The sequence below is a fragment of the Prionailurus viverrinus genome, chromosome C1 (genome assembly GCF_022837055.1).
Source record: "Prionailurus viverrinus isolate Anna chromosome C1, UM_Priviv_1.0, whole genome shotgun sequence".
Classification (NCBI taxonomy): domain Eukaryota; kingdom Metazoa; phylum Chordata; class Mammalia; order Carnivora; family Felidae; genus Prionailurus; species Prionailurus viverrinus.
The window spans coordinates 207,231,944-207,252,328 of record NC_062568.1 but is presented as its reverse complement, the minus strand read 5'-3'; the positions used below and the strand labels follow the sequence as shown (position 1 = coordinate 207,252,328).

General features: G+C 39.9%; 1 protein-coding gene and 1 pseudogene across 6 annotated transcripts in view; one reads left to right on the top strand and one right to left on the bottom strand.

Annotated features, from left to right (window-relative positions):
- The window catches only part of KIF1B (kinesin family member 1B), a 145,592-nt gene that overhangs the window by 33,088 nt on the left and 92,119 nt on the right, over positions 1 to 20,385 (top strand). For 4 of the 6 annotated variants that reach the window (XM_047869218.1, XM_047869224.1, XM_047869220.1 and 1 more), the window contains 7 exons: positions 6,794 to 6,870; positions 7,631 to 7,810; positions 11,641 to 11,706; positions 15,581 to 15,759; positions 16,325 to 16,436; positions 18,970 to 19,047; positions 19,724 to 19,789. In XM_047869218.1, the coding sequence (XP_047725174.1) occupies positions 6,794 to 6,870; positions 7,631 to 7,810; positions 11,641 to 11,706; positions 15,581 to 15,759; positions 16,325 to 16,436; positions 18,970 to 19,047; positions 19,724 to 19,789 (758 nt within the window). Of the gene's footprint in view, positions 1 to 576; positions 596 to 5,985; positions 6,226 to 6,793; positions 6,871 to 7,630; positions 7,811 to 11,640; positions 11,707 to 15,580; positions 15,760 to 16,324; positions 16,437 to 18,969; positions 19,048 to 19,723; positions 19,790 to 20,385 lie in introns of those variants that run through there. The other 2 variants (XM_047869221.1, XM_047869222.1) reach the window with 2 other exon arrangements.
- On the bottom strand, positions 790 to 1,609 carry LOC125171945 (transmembrane protein 126A-like; annotated as a pseudogene).

Below are 20,385 nucleotides of genomic sequence, written 5' to 3'. Positions count from 1 at the left end.
AGTCGAGTTTTGTTCAGTGTATGCTGGGACCCCACCGGAATGCTCACCAGAGGCATGTCGTGGATGTGATCTGGGTTAGTCTGAGAAAAGGACCACCGTTTGCAGTGTGGGGATAAGACTCTCCAGGGGCTCGGGGGGGGGGGGGGGGGGGAGGGGAAGCCGGGAGCCTTGTTAGGAATTACTGCTGTCTTCTGGTGAAGGAGGCAGTAGTTTGGACCAGGGTGGTAACGGTGGTGCTGGAGAAGCCATGGGATTCTGGATTCATTTTGAAAGTAGAGCTGACAGGATAGATCAGATGTAGGGTGTTAAGAGAAGAAAGTTGGAGATGATTCTTTTTTTTTTTTTTTTTTAATGTTTCTTTATTTTTGAGAGAGAGACAGAGACAGAGCCTGAGTGGGGAAGGAGCAGAGAGAGGGAGACACAGAATCCAAAGCAGGCTCCAGGTTCTGAGCTGTCAGCACAGAGCCTGATGCAGGGCTGGAACCCATGAATAGCGAGATCATGACCTGAGCTGAAGTTGGATGCTCAACCGACTGAGCCACCCAGGCGCCCGGAGATGCTTCTTGAGGTCATCTGTGAAAAGTTGTTTGTGGAGGTAGGTCCAGGTCTGGAGTATACTGTGTATCTGGAGAAGTCTTCATAGGAGGGGAGGCCTGAGGTGTGGATGTTGCTTAAAAGGGGCCTTGAAAAGTGGCATGAAAGGTGATTTTATAGAAAATAAAACAATAAGAGGTGTACAGCATTTAAAAGAGTTACGTTCTGACTCTAGCCCTCAAAATATTCCTGGGATCCATTTCTTGTATTAAAAAAAAAAAAAAAAAAAAAAAAAAAGATGATTTATCCTAAACAAAGCCTGCACACTGTTGACCTGTGACCCTGGCAGGCATGCTGCGTTTGTAGCAGTGTTTACATTGGTGAAAATAGTTTATTTTTCTTTACTTATTTATTTATTTTATTTATACACTAGACATTTATTCATACATTACAGTTTTATTTTTGTGTACAAAGTTGTTTAACAATCACTGAATTTCTAGGCCAGGTTCAGGTAACTGAAGAGCCTTTATAACTAACTTATATTGTCTAGATCCAAGGTATGCTGCAAACGTGGTCTGGAACAAAATGGGAAATAACATCTTTCTAAAGACGAGCTTAGAAATTCTAGTCCAGTAAGTTGTTTCCTTTTTCTGGTAGCAGGGCTGACTCATACCTGGCTGCTAGGCCACCATTCACAGGTATAGCCAAGAAAACAGGGTACAGACCACCAAAAACAAGACCAACCCATCCACCCCGTGTTATGGTACAGGTTTCACAATTCAAATCACCTGTATTCAAAGGTAGATTTGCAAAACCTTTGTAAGATGCATGCGCAGTCAAAAATGGGATCACTGCCATCGGTAAGCCAGCAGCTATACAAGCCTGTGTCACGTTTAAGATGCGTCGAAAAAGACTATTTGCTATTAGACCACAGAGAGCAGCATTAAGTCCGATATAAACTGATCCATGTTCAAATAGATTCCTTTCTGCTTCTGGGAGGTGGTTAATTTTTCTGGTTATGATATTGAAAATTAAATCTTCCTTGACAGTTATCATCTGGTTCACGATTTTTCATCTTGGGCCTTATGCTCTGCTCACAACCCTCCTCTGCATGCTGGGGTTCACTCCAACCTTTGCTCAACTAGCCTGAACGCAGCCATCTTTGGCTGACCCGTGACTCGGGTCAGCAGTGAAAATAATTTATATGTTGAAGATATTATGAATTACTATTGATAGCATTAAGGATTATTAATTATTCTTATTCCATTCTTACACTGTGTTAAATAGTGCCTAATCTTTTGGTAATACAATTCTGTGTTTTTTCTGTGAAAGTTGATAAAATGAACTGATACTTTATGTGTAATCTGCACAGGTGTGTACTATTCTTCTTTTTCTTTTTATGCTTCTAAAAATGGTATGGAATTTAATGAAGTTAAAATTATACATGACAAACGGAGGGACATGCATCTGAATGTGTGTTTGGTGCAGAGGATCCACAAGACGCAGTCCATATATTGAAGGGGATTTATAATGTGGTAGGAACACCTGAGATTTGGTGGCACAGGTAAAGAACCCCAACGTAGTTTTGATTCTTGGCGAGAAATAGAATTCTTATGTTCTGCTTTAGCTTATTTTATCAATTAGTGAATGAACTTTCCTAACTTTGGTGTAAGGACTATGGACTGTATCCACTAAAACACCGAGTGAAAGACAAGATAAAACACCTGTTTTTCGAAATTAGCATTTGTATATTGCTTTACTCATTTAATCCTGTGAACTAGGTATGATCTCAGTTTTAGTGAGGACTCAAAAGTGCAGCAATACCCAAGGTGACAAAAAATTCTAAATATTAAGGGTCTGTCATGTATTTAGAATATTAACATATTCTAAACCGTCTTTTGATCCAAATCCCATTCCCTTTCCATTATATGTACTGTGTTATCCCTCCCCCCTTTTATTAATGTTGAAACATCCTGTTTCTTAGTTGGGTTAAAGGAAGTAAGTTAGATCTCAACTGTTACTAATTCAGAAAGAAAAAAACCTTTGGCACATTGAGAACATATTATAAGTTCATTGTGAAAGTAATGGTGGAGTTCATGGACCTCTGGTGAGGTCAAGTGCTGTCACTGATACTTTATCTTTTTTAAAAAAAAAACTTAAAAAAAATGTTTTTTAAGTTTATTCTGAGAGATAGCATGAGAGAGCGTGAGTGGGGGAGGTGTGGAGAGAGAGGGAGGGAGAATCCCAAGTAGGCTCCCTGCTGTCAGCACAGAGTTCAGCTCGGGGCTCAGTCTTCTTATGAGCTGTGAGATCATGACCTGAATGGAAATCAAGAGTCCAGTGCTTAAGTGACTGAGCCACCCAGGTACCCAAGTAGTTTCTTTTTTTAAATAATTCTTGAAGTCTGGTTTTTTTTTTAATGTTTATTTATTTTTGAGAGGAGGGGAGGGACAGAGGTGGGGAGCAGAGGGTCTGAAGCGGGCTCTGTGCTGACAGCAGAGAAGAGAGCCTGACGTTGGGCTCAAACTCACGAACTGTGAGATCATGACCTGAGCTGAAGTTGGATGTTTAACTGACTGAGCCACCCACATGCCCCCCGATATTTTATCTTTTTTTTTAAATGTTTATTTTTGAGAAAGACAGAGTATGAGTGGCGGGGGTGGGGGACACACCAGAAAGAGAGGGAGACACAGAATCTGAAGCAGGCTCCAGGCTCTGAGCTGTCAGCACAGAGCCTGACGTGGAGCTTGAACTCACCAACTGCAAGATCATGACCTGAGCTGAAGTCGGATGCTCAACCAACTGAGCTACCCAGGTGCCCTCTGATATTTTATCTTCATAACAGTGTTTTCTTTTCATTTGTAGAATTGGGAGCTCCAAAATTTTTTATTAGGAACACTTCCTATATTCAAGGTGGTACAAAGCATATATAAATATAAGAATAACATAAAACACCCAATGTTTATAGCAGCACTCTCAACAATAGCCAAATTATGGAAAGAGCCTAAATGTCCATCAACTGATGAACGGATAAAGAAATTGTGGTTTATATACACAATGGAGTACTACATGGCAATGAGAAAGAATGAAATATGGCCCTTTGTAGCAACGTGGGTGGAACTGGAGAGTGTGATGCTAAGTGAAATAAGCCATACAGAGAAAGACAGATACCATATGTTTTCACTCTTAATGTGGATCCTGAGAAACTTAACAGAAACCCATGGAGGAGGGGAAGGAAAAAAAAAAAAAAAAGAGGTTAGAGTGGGAGAGAGCCAAAGCATAAGAGACTCTTAAAAACTGAGAATAGGGGCGCCTGGGTGGCGCAGTCGGTTAAGCGTCCGACTTCAGCCAGGTCACGATCTCGCGGTCCGTGAGTTTGAGCCCCGCGTCGGGCTCTGGGCTGATGGCTGAGAGCCTGGAGCCTGTTTCCGATTCTGTGTCTCCCTCTCTTTCTGCCCCTCCCCCGTTCATGCTCTGTCTCTCTCTGTCCCAAAAATAAATAAATGTTGAAAAAAAATTAAAAAAAAAAAAATGAGAACAAACTGAGGGTTGATGGGGGGTGGGAGGGAGGGGAGGGTGGGTGATGGGTATTGAGGAGGGCACCTTTTGGGATGAGCACTGGGTGTTGTATGGAAACCAATTTGACAATAAATTTCATATATTGAAAAATAAAAAAAAAATGTATTTTCTAAAAAAGAATAATATAAAACAAACTATCCTTTAACTACTACCCAGTTAACATAGAAATTATCCATGCCTTCTGGGGCTCTCTGCTTACACTACCCTCTCAAACAGGTAACAACAGCATTGAGTTTTACGTTGTTCTGAAGTGTCTTCTGTAAATATCTTTCATTTAGGAATTAAATATTTTAAAAAATATTGTGGATAATTTCATCTTGCTTAACATAACTGTAATGCAAATAGCCCTTTAAAATTATATTTTGATTTACTTATTTATGTTAAAAAGGGTTTTGTCTGCATACAAGCAGTTACTTAAAAGGCAGCATGGTTTCAAATCTGTAAGTTAGGAAACTTTATTAGTTTCAGGAGTTTCAAAGATCCGGAAGAAGGGAATCTTAAGGAAGAGGAAAAGGATTTCAAGTGAATCAAGGAAGTTACTCACTGGTGTACTGTTTCTTTTTCTTTGCTAGGAAAAAGAGAACAAAGAGGTAGGATTGAAAACCAGCCCTTAAGTGTTCTTGGCAGAATCAGTACCACCAATGAGTAGCTAAAAGACTGAAGTGTGGCTTAAAAGTTTTTATGACAGGGGTGCCTGGGTGGCTCAGTCAGTTAAGCGTCAGGCTTCGGCTCAGGTCGTGATCTCACGGTTTGTGGGTTCGAGCCCCGTTTCTGGCTCTGTGCTGACAGCTCGGAGCCTGGAACCTGCTTCGGATTTTGTGTTGCCCTCTCTCTCTCTCTCTCTCTCTCTCTCTCTCTCTCTGCCCCTCCGCCACTTGCTTTTGGTCTCTCTCTCTCTCAAATAAACATTAAAAAAAAAATTTTTTTTAATGAAGTTTTATGATAGCACATTTCCTAGAGGTTACAAAGTGTTTATTTTAACCATGTTTTTGAGTGGTGAAGACTGCTTCAGAGGTCATATCCTGTGTCTCGTCATTGTCTTTATTGCTGAGCCCCTGAAACCTGAATCTGGTTCACATGACACTGATTTCCGTTTTCTTGGTAGAGTTTGTGTGTAGTCTTTCGTCTTTTAGGAACTGTAATCCTCATAATTCCTAGTTTTAAATGGGTAAGGAGAGTTTTGAGCAATGTCTGCGATGTAATTTGGGGGGGGGGTGATTATGTGCATACGCATACACGCACACATGAAGTATGCGTACGCATAAAAATGCCTGTGTCTACCTTGACAGTTGATACATGTACGGAATAGCCTTTAGATGACCGGTGCTTGGCTAAGAGTGTGGGCTCTGGAGTTAAACTCTCCAAGTCCACATCCTGGATTGCCACTAGCTAGCTCTATATACAGCCTTGGGTAAGTTATTTAACCTCTTTGTGATAGTGTCTCTATCTATACGGTGGCAGTGATGAAACCTCTATGTGCTTTAGTGGCTGGGAGGATGAAATAGGTTAGTACACAGAAAGGTCTTAGAGCTTAGAGTAAGTGCTCCATGAGTGTTGGCTATTATTTAAATCTTGTCCCTGGTGCCTTTTGGTTAGAAGCACACTTCTTTGCTTAGGTTGCCATTTGTGTGTGGGGAGATGTTCTTTCTAGAACTATGTCTGCTTGTCACATGATTATGTGCAGTGTGAGCCTTATTAATACTCCGTCAGCATTTGAGGTTTGAACATAAGTTGTGTGGCCATACCCAGTGGAATCCAGCGCGAGAGAGAACTAAGCACCGTAGCAACTGTTGCTATTTATGTCCTGAGCAGCAGCTGCCCTGGACAGATTTATTTTTAATCCTGATCTCACTGATAGCCTGGGATGTGGCCATGCCTTCCAGAGAAGCAGATTGGTTGAGATGTCTGGTCTTTGAGGAGATTTCGTGACCACATGTTATAAAGATTCTATTCCATGTGAAATATGAGACGCTGAAGCTTTGTATGTAAGAGAAAGGAAGAGAGGCGAAACTTCAGCATTCAGTCAGTCCCCAAAGTAGAGTGTGACTGGATTAATCACTCGAGAAATATTTTCACTGTCGGCAGTAAGGCTTCGTGCTTTGCAGTCAAGAAGTAATTTTGCTTTCTGTAACATTCTACAGAAGATTTGTGGTGTGTGGTTCTACCGTATACATACGTAATACACACATGTGCACGTATACTTGATTATCAACTGTGGATTTCAGCAAAAAGACTGTCTTTCATTATCAAATGCTTTTCTAAAGTAATAATAAGATCTTTAAAAAGAGTTTATTTCAGGTAGTAGTTGGATCGATTCAGTAATTTTCTAATTTTTATTTCTGATGTATTGAAATATTTTAAGCTTTATGAAGTACCTTGAAATAGTAATGTGGCCCATTTCCAAATTTTGAACATTTCCTGAGCACCTACTGTATGCCAGGCTGTGTTCTAAATCCTGGTGGCACCCGGTGAATGTTGTTGGTCTGATTCTTTTAAGTTCTGTGGACAGATCCTACCTATTAAAGATGTGATTTTTTAAAAAATTTTTACATTTCCGTGTTCGGATTCAGTAGTATGAATTTCCTGACTTGGGTGTTTTGAATTTACAACATAACATCATGTTGAACTAAAGAAAATGTAACTGAGTGACTTATCAAATCAAATCATTTTCATTCTCTAGGTATTATTAACCCAAAGAACCCAAAGGAAGCTCCAAAGTCCTTCAGTTTCGACTACTCCTACTGGTCGCACACCTCGGTGCGTATACTCGGGGTGCGGCGCGATAGAGCGGGGCAGGCCGGGAGCAGTTGTGAAAGCGCTCGAAGGTCCACAGGGAAAGCAAAGATGCCCAACACCCAGGAAACGGAGAGAGCGGGGCCCTTTGCAGTGCCCTTACTTGGTAAAGGACCCCCAGTCCTGCAGGCTCCTGGGGATTGTTCCTCAACTAGAGCTTGCTTCTGCAACTCTTCATTACATGTTTTTCCTGGTTTTTTTTGGTTTTCCTCTTCTGTTTTGTGTTGGAGTAGGAAAGGTTTCAAACTCCTGACAAAGCCTGCTGGCCAAGGGAAGGGGCCTGGGAAGGGGGGTCGACGCTTGTCACTGGGAGCTGGGTTTATTGAGAAATAGCCACACCACCTGGAGTGAGTGCAGAGGAGTATTTCTATATATGGACTTGACCTTTGATCTTTCAGTCCCATTTTCCATTTAAGAAAACGTTCTTGCAGCTTCTATGAATGGAAGAGTAATACTTTTAAGATTTTGGAAAGCGAAATGTAATCAAGTGAGGTAATTTCATGTAGGTATTTTTACGTGTGGCTGTGACCTGGATGACTGTGGTTGTGTGTGTGTTTAATAAGAGAAAAATAAACTGTGTGTTGGAGGAACTAAGAAATTTTATAATACATTTTAGGTGACTGTTGAGATTCCAGACACTTTTGATTTATTATAGAAGTAATCAAATAAACATAGGAAAGTATACAAATAAAATGCCATTGATTTCTCCTTTTAATCTTTCCAGCCTGAAGATCCCTGTTTTGCATCTCAAAACCGTGTGTACAATGACATTGGAAAGGAAATGCTCTTACATGCCTTTGAGGGCTATAACGTCTGTATTTTTGCCTACGGGCAGACTGGTGCTGGGAAATCTTATACAATGATGGGTAAACAAGAAGAAAGCCAGGCTGGCATCATTCCACAGGTAAAGAAGCAAAAAATGACAAAAGACCTCTGTTTATTATTACTCTTAGTCTTCAGTTGCTATAATAGTTATTTTTACTTAGCAGACACTTATTCAGGGACTATTGTATGTGAGGCACAAAAATAAATCACTGGTCCCTTCTCTCAAAGTAACTAACAGTCTGGTGGAAAAAGACTGATGTGTATACATGTCCGTCTTTAAAGGCGGGGAAGTTGACGTTCTGTAAAGATTTTGCTGTACCCCCACGTCTGGTTATTGTATCTCCTGACCCGTGTTACCAGCTTCTTAAAAAAAAGTGGTAGTATGTGCCATGCTCTGTTCTGAGTCCTGGGGACACCATTGTTGTTGCTGGTCTGATTCCCCCGCCCCCAAGTCCCATATATAGATCACCTCGTAAGCATGAGATTATTTTTGTTTTTTGATTGCCTTCTCAGAGATATTTTCCTTTTATCTTATTAATTTAATGCTAACACTTTAAGCTTGAATGGTCTGGGAATTCTTAAGAGCAGTGTCTTTGGCCTTGTATTGTTCGGAATGGAGAAGAGTTGTAACCCAGGTATTTAGAAGGAACTTCTTTTGGTAATAAGAAAAATATGGTTGGTTTGCATTTATTGGTGATATTTGGAATTAATTTTTAAAGTGTTTTTTAAAATACAGGCCTAGTGTGACTCATCTTTGTATTCTGAGAACAAAATATCATAAGAGAGCAGTAGCTACATTTTCTAATGGATTATTGGAGCATAATTTTAAATTCAGCTGTATAATTGAAATGCTTCACTATCAGTAAACGTCAAGAATTTTTCAGAAAAAATTGAACATACTAGCATATTTTTTTCTGTGAAAAATACATGTCAATATGAAGACATACTTGGGAATTGTCCTTCTTTATATACAGGAATAGCAATTACAGTACTAATTGGAGAAGACATTAGGTAGCACTCACCATGTGCCAAGTACTGGTCCAAGTGTTTCACAGACATTAGCTTATCTAATCCTCCTCACTTGACCCTAAGAGGTAGATGTTGTTGTTTCTTTTTTCATTTTTCTCTTCTCTTCTCTTTCCTCCTTTCCTTTCCTTTCCTTTCCTTTCCTTTCCTTTCCTTTCCTCCTCCTCTTTCATTTAATTTCATTTTCCTAATTGCATTTTTCTTTCTTTCTTTTTTTTTTTGAGAGAGAGGGGATGCGAGTGAGTGAGAGACTGAGAGAGAGAGAGAGAGAAAATCCAACGAAGGGTGGGTGGGGGGGGGGAGAGAAAGAGAGGGGAGGGGACGAGCTCATGTTCACCCAATGTGGGGCTCAAGCACACCTGAAGTAGGGCTTGTGCTCACCCGAAGTGGGGCTGGAACGCAACGATGCTGAGCTCGAAATCACAAACTGTGAGATCACGACCTGAGCGGAAGTCAGATGCTTAACCAACTGAACCACCCAGGCGCCCTTATTTTATTTTATTTTATTTTATTTTATTTTATTTTATTTTTTTGTGATTTAACTTTATTTTTTATTTTTTAAAATTTACATCCAAATTAGTTAGTATATAGTGAAGCAATGATTTCAGTAGATTCCTTAATGCCCCTGACCCATTTAGCCCATCCCCACTCCCACAACCCCTCCGGCAACCCTCCGTTTGTTCTCCATATTTATGAGTCTCTTTTGTTTTGTCCCCCTCCCTGTTTCTATATTATTTTTGTTTCCCTTCCCTTATGTTCATCTGTTTTGTCTCTTAAAGTCCTCATGTGAGTGAAGTCATATGATTTTTGTCTTCCTCTGAGTTTTTTTCCTCATTTTAAAGACGAGGAAACTGAGGCATAGGGAGGTCACATCACTTGCCCAGGGAAGTGGCAGAGCCAGAATTCAAAGGCAGGCTTTGCTTTTTCTACAATGTGATAGATACTTCCTTAACAATAAAATATCTTTTTGTAGATTATAGCAAGTTACAGTAGACAGTCCTGTTTATCCCATCATCACACTTAGTTTCTCCTTCCCTCTCCTTTAACCTTAATTTGTTTGCTATTGAAATTTTTGTATAATTACATATATATCCCTTTTTTGGCAGAATTTTGGAATATTTTATTTTAATGCAAAAGCATTAATTTTTTAAAACAGGATTATCGTTTAGAAACTGCCATTTTTAATACATTTTATTATTTTTTGTTTTTTTTAATATTCATTTTGACAGAGAAAGTGTGCTCTCACTCGTGTGCGTTCACACTTATGGGGGAGGGGCAGAGAGGGAAAGAATCCCAAGCAGGCTCCACACTTAGCACAGAGCTGGATGTGGGGCTCAGTCTTACAACCATGAGATTGTGACCCTAGCTGAAATCAAGAGTCAGGTGCTTAACTGAGCCACCCAGACACCCCTGTAATAAATAATTCTTTAAAAAAAATTTTAACGTTTAGTTTTGAGAGAGAGAGGGAACACGTGTGTGGGGCGGGGAGGGGCAGGAAGACAGGGAGACAGAGGATCCAAAGCAGTCTCCCGGCTGACAGTGCAGAGCCCGATTTGGGGCCCGAACTCACGCACCATGAGATTTTTTTTTTTTTTCCCATGAGATTATGATCTGAGCCGTAGTCAGATGCTTAACCAACTGAGCCACACAGGTGCTCCCCACAGTAAATTTTAAGTTGTATTTCGACTTCTAGAGAATCACAAACATATAGTTCATTTTCCAAATGTATATCGATTGCCTTGACATTAAATGTATAGCAAATGGGCGCCTGGGTGGCTCAGTTGGTTGAGTCTCTGACTCTCGATTTCATCTTGGGTCATGATCTCAGGGTCCTGAGATTGAGCCCCGCATGGGGCTCCTTGCTGAGTGTGGAGCCTCTTTAAGATTCTCTCTCTCTCTCTCTCTCTCTCTCTCTCTCTCTCCCTCCCTCCCTCCCTCCCTCCCTCCCTGTCTACCCCACCCTTACTACCCCATGTGTGTGCCCTCTCTCTCTCAAAAATAGTAATCATTTAAAAAAATGTATAGCAAATGAAAATTCAATAAAATTTTATTAAGTACTCCTATTAAAGTGTCACATATTTTGAGTAAATTCAAAGGATGGGGAGAGTGAAATTTTATGATTTTCCTGATCTAGAAAAATTAATGTTTTCTATTAGAAATGTCACCATGTAGTGGAGTATCTTCTCATAAAGGGTTTGGAATCTTAAGACAGAGGTAAAGGGGAAATGTTTATACAGTTAAAATTATTCTTTTTTTAAAAGATTTTATTTTTAAGTACTCTGCATTGAGTGTGGGGCTCGAACTTAACAACCCTGAGATGAGGAGTCACACACTCCACCAACTGAGCCAGCCAGGCACCCCTATACAGTCAAAATTATTCTTAAATACCTTCATTGACTCCGTCTAAATAGCATGCATTCTCTTCTTATACATATATATGTATGAATTTATAACATATATGGTAACTGACAATGTGTAGTGTATACAGCATGATAAATAAAATGCGTGCAAAGTGTAGTTTAATAGCAGTGACTGTAATAATGCTAATAGCAGAGTCACAGGTACTCGAGGATAGTGTGAAGAATTGAATTCACATGAACTAAATGTGCCAGGGACCTAACGCTGGAGAGCTCCTCCTCTTCCCTAAATGTGGCTTTCTTTCTAAGGAAACATTTTTGAGATGCTGTCATTGAGGGAGAACAGAGATGAGATTGGAGGAGACCATACTCCGAACTCTCCTTTTATTCCATTCAAAGCATTCACCTTTGATATTGTTGCTATTCATACTTTAAGAGAAAAGGGATCTCGCTAATTCGTTTAGCACTCATGAGTAACTTTGTACCTCTCTCATCTATGTTGTTCCCGCCTCTCCTGCTTCTGTAGTTGTGTGAAGAACTGTTCGAGAAAATCAATGACAACTGTAATGAAGAAATGTCTTACTCTGTAGAGGTGAGTACAACTGTGGGTTAAAGCAAGAGGCCTCCGGACTCCATTCCCTCCAGTGTTACTTTGCAAAGGCCCCATATTATGACTGAGCTAGATCACTTAACGATTCCCCCAGTTTTGTACTCGTAGGCTATTTCTAAGTTTGGGTCATAACGAATAGTGTCGCAATTAAATCCTTGTTCGTACGTCGTAAGCTTGTTCGTAAGCTTTATTTTTAGCTATTTCCTTTATGTAGCCGCTTGTCAGACAATACGTTTGAACTGCCAAGTGGCTTTTTAGAAGGAAATGCTGTACCAATTTCCAGTCCTATTAGGAGGGTGTAAGCACCCATTGTGTCCTTGCCAACATTTAGTGTTTTCGTTTTTTACTCTGCCAATTTGAAAAAGGCACAATTTCTTGCTTACTTAAAGTAGAATTCTTTTGATTATTAGTGTAGTTGAACGTCTGGTAAATTATGCACATGCCTGTTTACATTTTGGATTGCAGTGTTTATCTTGATATTCATTTGTGTGAATTCTTTCCCCCTTTAATATTATCAATAATGATTTCTGATAGGCATTGGTTTTTAAAATATTTATAATCAGATCTCTTCGCCCCTCCCATCTTCATAATTGCTTATAAGCTTAGAAAGTTACTCTCCATCCAGTGAATACTCCAGCTCTTTGAAGAACAGGTCTATAGAATTGCATTCTATACATGAATTTATTTGATGAACATTTCCACTCATTTATACGTGCTTTATGAAGCTCTCGTTACCCCCATTTTTGGTAGTCAGTTTCATAGAAACAAATGATTAAAGTCTTCCATTAACATGAGCCTGTTCTGAGACATGAAGCCGTTTTTAAGCAAACTACTTTATCTGTGTGTTGTGATTTTCTATAGGACTTACACAATTCCTAGTTGACCCACTTAGCTGGCTTGGGTTTCTTCTTTACAGCGTTGCATTAATTTATAAGTTTTAAAGAATTCTGCTTTGTGAATATCCTATGCCAAAAGGGGAATGTGCTGCTCTGAAAAAATTTTTTGTAAAAATGAATTCTCTAAATAGCTTGTCTCATCCTATAACTGTTATTTTTTTGAATACTAAATGTATGACAAATGAAAATTCAGTAGATTTTTATTCTTACTAAAATAATCACATAGTTTACATTATTCAAAGGATAGAGGGTGTGACAGAATGTGACAGACTTTTTTGAGCTTATAGATAGATAATAAAAGAAGATGCCATTTCCTTTCGTGCTGGAGTTCACAGGCTTACTTGGGGTGTGGTGTAGATCCCTAGTTGATGCTCTGGTTCCTTATGTTTGTGGGACGTCTGCCTCTTCTCCTTTCTCTCTTGTATTTGCTCTGCTCTGGCCACACCGGCTTTTTTTTTTTTTTTGCTGTTTCCTACCTCAGGGCTTTTTACTTTCTTTTTTCTTTTTTTTAGCCTGAAATTTTCTTCTCTTGGATATCTTTTTGTCTAAGCGTTGTAACTCCTTCGGGTCTTTTTTCAAATCTTACCCTCTCAACAGAGCTTACTTTGACCACCTTGTTTAGCACTGCAGCTTGCCCTCCACCCCTGCACTCCTGATCTCTCTTGCCCTGGTTGTTTCTTCCCCCCATAATACTCATCATATTCTAACCTACTTATAATCCCGTCTCTCTATTTATCTGCCTTTTGTTTATTTTCATTTAGAGTCATAAGCTCACCAGGACAGGAATTCTTGTCTGTTTCATTTACTGATATTTGCCAAGTGCCTTAGAAAGTGCCTGGAAGATAATGCTGCTCAGTGAATTGAATTTGCCAAGTGGGGTCTGTAATGGTTAGCTCAAAGAGAAAAGAAATAGTGACGACTTTAGGTGGATTTGCATAATAGAGAGTGAGTAACGGAGCATGACAGCTTTTACTTCGGTTACTGGGGTCCTCTTAGTCCCATACTGTGTGGAAAGAGACAAGTTTTCTAAGAAGATATAATAGCTACCTGGGATTCTGGAGTGTATGGACAAGTTTAAGTACCCGAGAATGATTACCATTTCACTTTCTAAGATGAGCTGCTTTTAAGAAGGAGTATTTGTCGTCCTGTTGTTTTACTGTCAGAGTGGATCAGTTACTTCGAGGGTTCTCAATATTTAAAAAATTGATTTTAGATTATCGTATAAATATACAGTCAGCTCTGAGATGGAATGAAAGAGAAAAGCAATAGAAATGGAGATAAGCTTCTATTTCAGATTCTCTGAAAATGTGCCTATAGAATATTTAAAGTTGAAAAATGTTGAAGTTTGATGGTATGCTTGAGTAGCTTAGTGCTGCACAAGCTTCTCATTCCTCGGGAAGATTGTAATGAGGCTTACTGTGGTGAATTTACCCCAGTCCAGAGCCTACATTATTTGTTTACAAGTCTGATCTTATATAGAGATCAGGAGCAGAAGCATCTTTAAAGCCAGACTCTTGAATGAAGCTCATTTAGCTTATGTTACAAAACCACCATTTTTGTTTGTTACTTTCCCATGAGGAAAAACTCTTACTTAGACCAGAACACCCACATTAGCAAGACTGGCGTATTATCTTCTTGTGGGCGTGCTTCTGTTGGAACCCTTTAGGTTCTTTAGTGACCGTGGAATTCGAGAGGGAGGAGTTGACTAGACGACTCCTACGTTGAGTTGCCTCAGGTGGAGAAAGGCTAGTCTGCTACGTCCACCTCCAGGATGAGAACGGTCCTGCTGGTACGACAAGAGTTCCAGCAGTGTGTTAGCTGACGCTTCCTCTTCCCTCGTGAGTCTTGGGCAGGTCCTGCCATGCAGCCAGGCTCTATGCTGACCCGTCCTCACTCCTTGTGGTAGGTGGATTGCTTGTCCGTAATCAGTCACCGTGTGGTCAGTCTTAACAGTAGTAGAGTTGCTGGTCTCTTTTAGTCTTCCCTGCTCTGGAATATTGTTTCTTGGTTTTAACACTAATAGAGTTTTTATTTCCAAGCTTTTAGAATAACCTCACTGTAATCCTCAATTATTGACAACAGGATACATTTTAAAAAGTGTATTAGTAACTGGTAAGTTGTCACTAAAAATAATTTTTTTTTTCTGCTTTAGACAAGTAGCAGCTACTGACTGCTGAGATAATGTTTACCTCCTTTTCTTTCCTGAGACTGTGGGAAGGCTGGTTCTAAGTTAGTGATGTCTGTGCATACCATTAGTTCTACTTGATTCTTCAAAGGGACTGGACTTACAGTATTTTTCTTTGTAAAGATTGCTGATCTCTCATCGTACGACTTTTTTTTTTAAGTAATCTCTACACCCAACATGGGACTTGAACTCATGACGCGAGATCAAGAGTCACGCACTCTACTAACTGAGTCAGCCAGGTGCCCCTAATTGTAGACCTTTTAATCAATGTTATACAGCATTTAAAAAACATTTTAGGGGTGCCTGGGTGGCTCAGTCGGTTGAGCATCTGACTTTGGCTCAGGTCATGATCTCATGGCCTGTGAGTTGGAGCTCCACGTTGGGCTCTGTTCTGACAGCTCAGAGCCTTGAGCCTGCTTCGGATTCTATGTCTCCCTCTCTCTCTGCCCCTCTGCTGCTCATGCTCTGTCTCTCTCTCTCTCAAAAATAGATAAACATTCAAAAAAAATTTTTTTTAAATAAAAGTAAAAACATTTTAAGTCAGGGGAGGGGCAGAGAAAGAGGGAGAGAGAGAATCCCAAGCAGGCTCCATGCTGCCAGCACGGAGCCTGACGCGGGGCTAGAAACCACGAACCGTGAGATCATGACCTGAGCCAAAACCAAGAGTCAGATGGTCAACTGACTGAGACACCCAGGCGCCCCTATAAAACGTTTTTTTAATGTATAGAATTTCTTTTTCCAAGTCCTCCAGTTCAAATTAATAGTTTGTTTCTAGGTGAGCTACATGGAAATTTACTGTGAAAGAGTACGAGACCTGCTGAATCCAAAAAACAAGGGTCATTTGCGTGTGCGTGAACATCCGCTTCTTGGCCCATATGTGGAGGATCTGTCCAAGCTGGCAGTCACTTCCTACACAGACATTGCTGACCTCATGGATGCTGGGAACAAAGCCAGGTATGGTAGAAACAGACTCATGACTGAGGGTTTGGTACATTTTCGGGTCCTTTGCTCCCAGTTAAGGGCTTGAGATCACATAGCCATGAAAGTTGCTTTAATTGTGGATCCTCTGATTCTTTGGCCGTGCTGGAGAAAGAAGTGAGGGCTTCAGCGTATTAGGCATCTTTCTTCTCACCAAAACAGTGCGGTGCTGGAGTGCATCAGAACTTTGATTAAATTTTAGTATCTCGATTTTGAGGAAGTCGTGGTAAAATGTTGGATATCATGTGTCTATGGTAGTGATCGATTGTGGAATAAAGAATAAAAACAAATGCCTTGGTGGTTCCTTAAAGGGACAACTGAAGTATGAGAAATGATTCTGATGTGGTACCTTTGGAGTTGGGGGTGGGTTGATAGGCTCACAAATAAGGTGCATGGAGAACAGTTTGTGTAAGTGACAATCTCACGATCTGTGAAGAGGTTTAAAGCTGTTGCTGTTTGTGCTTATGATGTGGAGCCTGCTGTCCGTTTTAACTTTCATCTAAGAATTCTACTGTCATATGTCACCATTATGTTTATTTAGGACAGTGGCAGCTACCAACATGAATGAAACAAGTAGCCGTTCCCATGCTGTGTTTACCATTGTTTTCACCCAGAAGAAACATGATACTGAGACCAACCTTTCCACTGAGAAGGTAGGACAACTTCAGTGTCTAGGCTTGAGTTGTGTAGGACGGGAAACTTCAGGAGTCCTTGCTACCCTCTGCATCTTATGGAGGGCAGAAAGTTGCTGTTTTACTCAACGGAGAATATTTTATATCTTCTACTTGTCATTTCTATTCCTACTCTGAACCAATTTTGAGCATGGGTTTTGCGTGAAATCGCAAGATAGAAAGTAGGGTTAACAAAAAACAATTCAAGACTTTGGGTCTCAAAAACTACTTTGTGCAAGAGAGTTCAGCAGTTCTGTGGGGAGAAAATCCTTCCCTTTTTTCTTGACCAGAATCTCTTTATTACTTTATTAGCTTGTTTGGTATGTGTATTTTTTTTTTCTTTTTGAGCTCTGATAATGTGGTGTGGGATTAAATATTTAAGCAAACAGTTAAGCAGACAAGGTGTGTTTTTCCTTGGAAAATAAATAACTGCACAGCATTCCTGAGGTTTTTCAAATACCTTGCTTGTTAATGTCTCGTTTTCTACACCGTTCAATAGAGTAGGCTCTGGAATTAAACGGCTTGCCTTAGATCCTGCCTCTACTACTTTGCAGCACTGTTACCTTGGGCAAGTTACTTAACCTCTTTGTACCTTAGTTTCCCGAACCTCATAGGCTTGTTAAGATGATTACATATTGGTACAGGTTAGTGCACATAGAGCCTGGCTCAGAGCCCGGTGTATTCACTCAATAAATGTGGATTTTATTGTTATTATTGTTAGTAGTAGATTTATGTTAAATTCTTCTCTGCCTACATACCTAAGTAGCATGTGGCTGGCTTTTTAAATCTGAAGTTAGATTTAAAAAGACATTTTTTTAATATATGTTTTCTAGTGTTTATTTTTGAGGGAGAGACAGAGTGCAAGCTGGGGAGGGGCAGAGAGAGAGAGAGAGAGAGAGAGGGAGACACAGAATCTGAAGCAGACTCCAGGCTCTGAGCTGTCAGCACAGAGCCTGACACGGGGCTCGAACTCACAGGACTTCAAGATCATGACCTGAGCTGACATCGGACACTTAACTGACTGAGCCACTCAGGCACCCCTTAATGTTTATTTTTGAGAGAGAGAGAGAGCGAGCATGCGCATGCACTAGTGGGGAGAAGCAGAAAGAGAGGGAGACACAGAATCCGAAGCAGGCTCCAGGCTCTGAGCTGTCAGCACAGGGCCCAATACGGGGCTCGAACCCACGAATCAAGGGATAATGACCTAAACTGAAGTCAGACACTTAATTGACTGAGCCAGCCAGGTGCCGCTGAAGTTACATTTTATTATACTGGCAACAAAAAAAGATCCTTTGCCTTATTAACTGAGTACTTTATGCTAATTGGTATCACTAAAAACTAGAATCACTTTTTACTTGGTGACTTGTCTGTTTTTAGCTGAAAATTATTTTAGAAAACATGGTCTTCACATAGGGTGGTCAAATAACTTGACACGGCTTAGCTAGTTACAGTATTAATGCTATTTAGTAGATCCAGTGTGAAAGTTTTCCCATGATGTCACATCTACAAAAATAATGATGTTAACATAACCAAAGCTTCTTTGATCATCCATTTTGGATACTCTTGCCTAACTTTCCTGAATGTTTTGTTTGTTTGTTTGTTTTTTACAACTTTACTGAGGTATTGTTGAAGTACAATGAACCACACCTATTTAAAGAGTAAAATTGGATTGCTGTATATGCACCTGTAAAACCAGTGTCATCATCCAAGTAACCACTTCTTTTACCCTGGAAAGTTGCCTCATGCTGCTTTATAATCTTACTGTACCCCTCCTTCCACCCTGATACTCGGGCAATTCTGATCTGCCTTTTGTCACGACAGATTAACTGACATTTTCCAGAATTTTGTATAAGTGGAGTTTTATAGTATGTACTGTTCTCTGGCCTCGCTCCTTTCACTCAGCATAATTTTGAAATTCATTTGTGTTGTTGTTACATCAGTAGTTCACTCCTTTTCATTGCTGGCTAGTATTCTGTTATAAAGATCTATCACGGTTTGTGCATTAACTCATCTGTTGGTGGGCATTGAAATTGTTTCTAGTTTTTGATTGTTGGAATGAAGATGCTGTAACCATGTGCGTGCAAGCCTTCGTGTAGATATTTGCTTTTGTTTCTCTTGGTAAATACCTAGGAGTGGAATGGTTGAGTCTCATGGTAGGCATATGTCTCTGCTAAACTGTCTTCCAAAGTGATTATATCCTCTTACATCCCACCAGCAGCGTGTGAGAGTTCCAGTTGCCGGAGGCTTCATATTTAATATGCCGTTTAATGGATTAATGGGTCTTATATATTTTTATGCCATGCCATTGTAAAATACGTGTATCCTAAAATTACTTGTTTTGAACCAAGATAATTGCTGCGAACTTTTGTGCATGCTCTGTGTCTTGGGCCATCTGTAAAAAAGCCCTAATATTTGTAGTCTTCATGCCTCATTTTTAATTTCCTGCCTCTTAACGTTTTCTGGTTCTACCTTGCTTGTTTCTTCTGAATTGCCCCAATGTCTTGTTCTTTACCAGGTCAGTAAAATCAGCTTGGTGGATCTAGCAGGAAGTGAACGAGCTGATTCCACTGGTGCCAAAGGGACTCGATTAAAGGTATTTATTTTACCAAACAATTGTACCAGTCAATAAATGTTCTATAACGTAGGTCAGCAAACTATGACCAGTAGGTCACATTGGGCCCACTGTCTGTTTTTGTAAATGAAATTTTATGGGGGCACAGCTGTGTCTCTTTGTTTATGTGTTGTCTACAACGGTATGGTTGAAAAGTTGTGAAAGAGACCGCATGGCCCTCAAAACCTTTTGCTGATGTCTGATCTGTAATCCAATGAAAGATAAGTTACATAATGTAATAGTTAATGAGGACTTGATGGTCAAGGTGAGAGCTGGAGTGTGTTTTGAGGAACAAACTAGATGTAAGCGACAGTAATAGGACAGGGACACAGAAGATCCAAGTGTGAGAACAAACACGGGCCTCTCCAGAGAGATGATTCATTAGCAAGAGCAGAAATTGCATGTTGGTGAGTTGGGGGAAGAAGGCTGCATCTGTAAGCTTTTGGGGCAGGATATCCCGCAGCTATGTAGGCCTGTGAGTTAGGCATGTGGTCCCGACGTGGCATTAAGTGGAGAGGATTACAAGAGGTTTTTAGAACTTGTGGTCATAAATACACAATGCTAGCATTAAGACCTAATTGTGTCTTATGTATTATATATGATGTGGCGGTCGTAGAAATTCTGCATCATAATTCTTCATGTTTGGTATTGATTTCAGGAAGGAGCAAATATTAATAAGTCTCTTACAACTCTGGGCAAAGTCATTTCAGCCTTGGCAGAGGTGGTGAGTATTACATACCTGATTGTATGGGAGAATTTGTCTGTTCAGCAAAGGTACTTGATGATATTTTATGTGTTTATAAAGACTGACCTTTTTTGGCCCTTTTACGTAATCTTGCCTTTCTCCTTTTAGAACTTTTCAGATAAGATACTAGGCATAGTACATTTTAACTTTCTACTGAGAATAAAAGAGATTAACGAGAATGAAAGTAAATACGTCTGTAAAGGCTAGGCTGAAACTAGTTCTTTACAAAGACCTAAGGTCTGACTACTTTTTTTGAGCCTTACTTCAGTCTCTCATGGAAACTAAGGTTTTTGTTTGTTTGTTTGTTTTGTGGGTTGTTGTTTTTTTTTGTTTTTTTTTTTTTTTTTGCATACCCTTTTCCTATACAGTCTTTTCTAAGTAGGATGTAGTACCTCTTGGAGTATTTTGAGCATTTGCCTTGGTGAATGCTATTGATTTGGGGGCCAATAATCATTTTGTAAAAGTTGTGTTACTCTTTCCTATTCTTTAACAGTAGGACACTAAATCTGAAACAGTTTGTATAAGGGGCTTCATGTTTTAGGTTAAAAGCTGAGGAAGTACCAGTTAGTCACTGT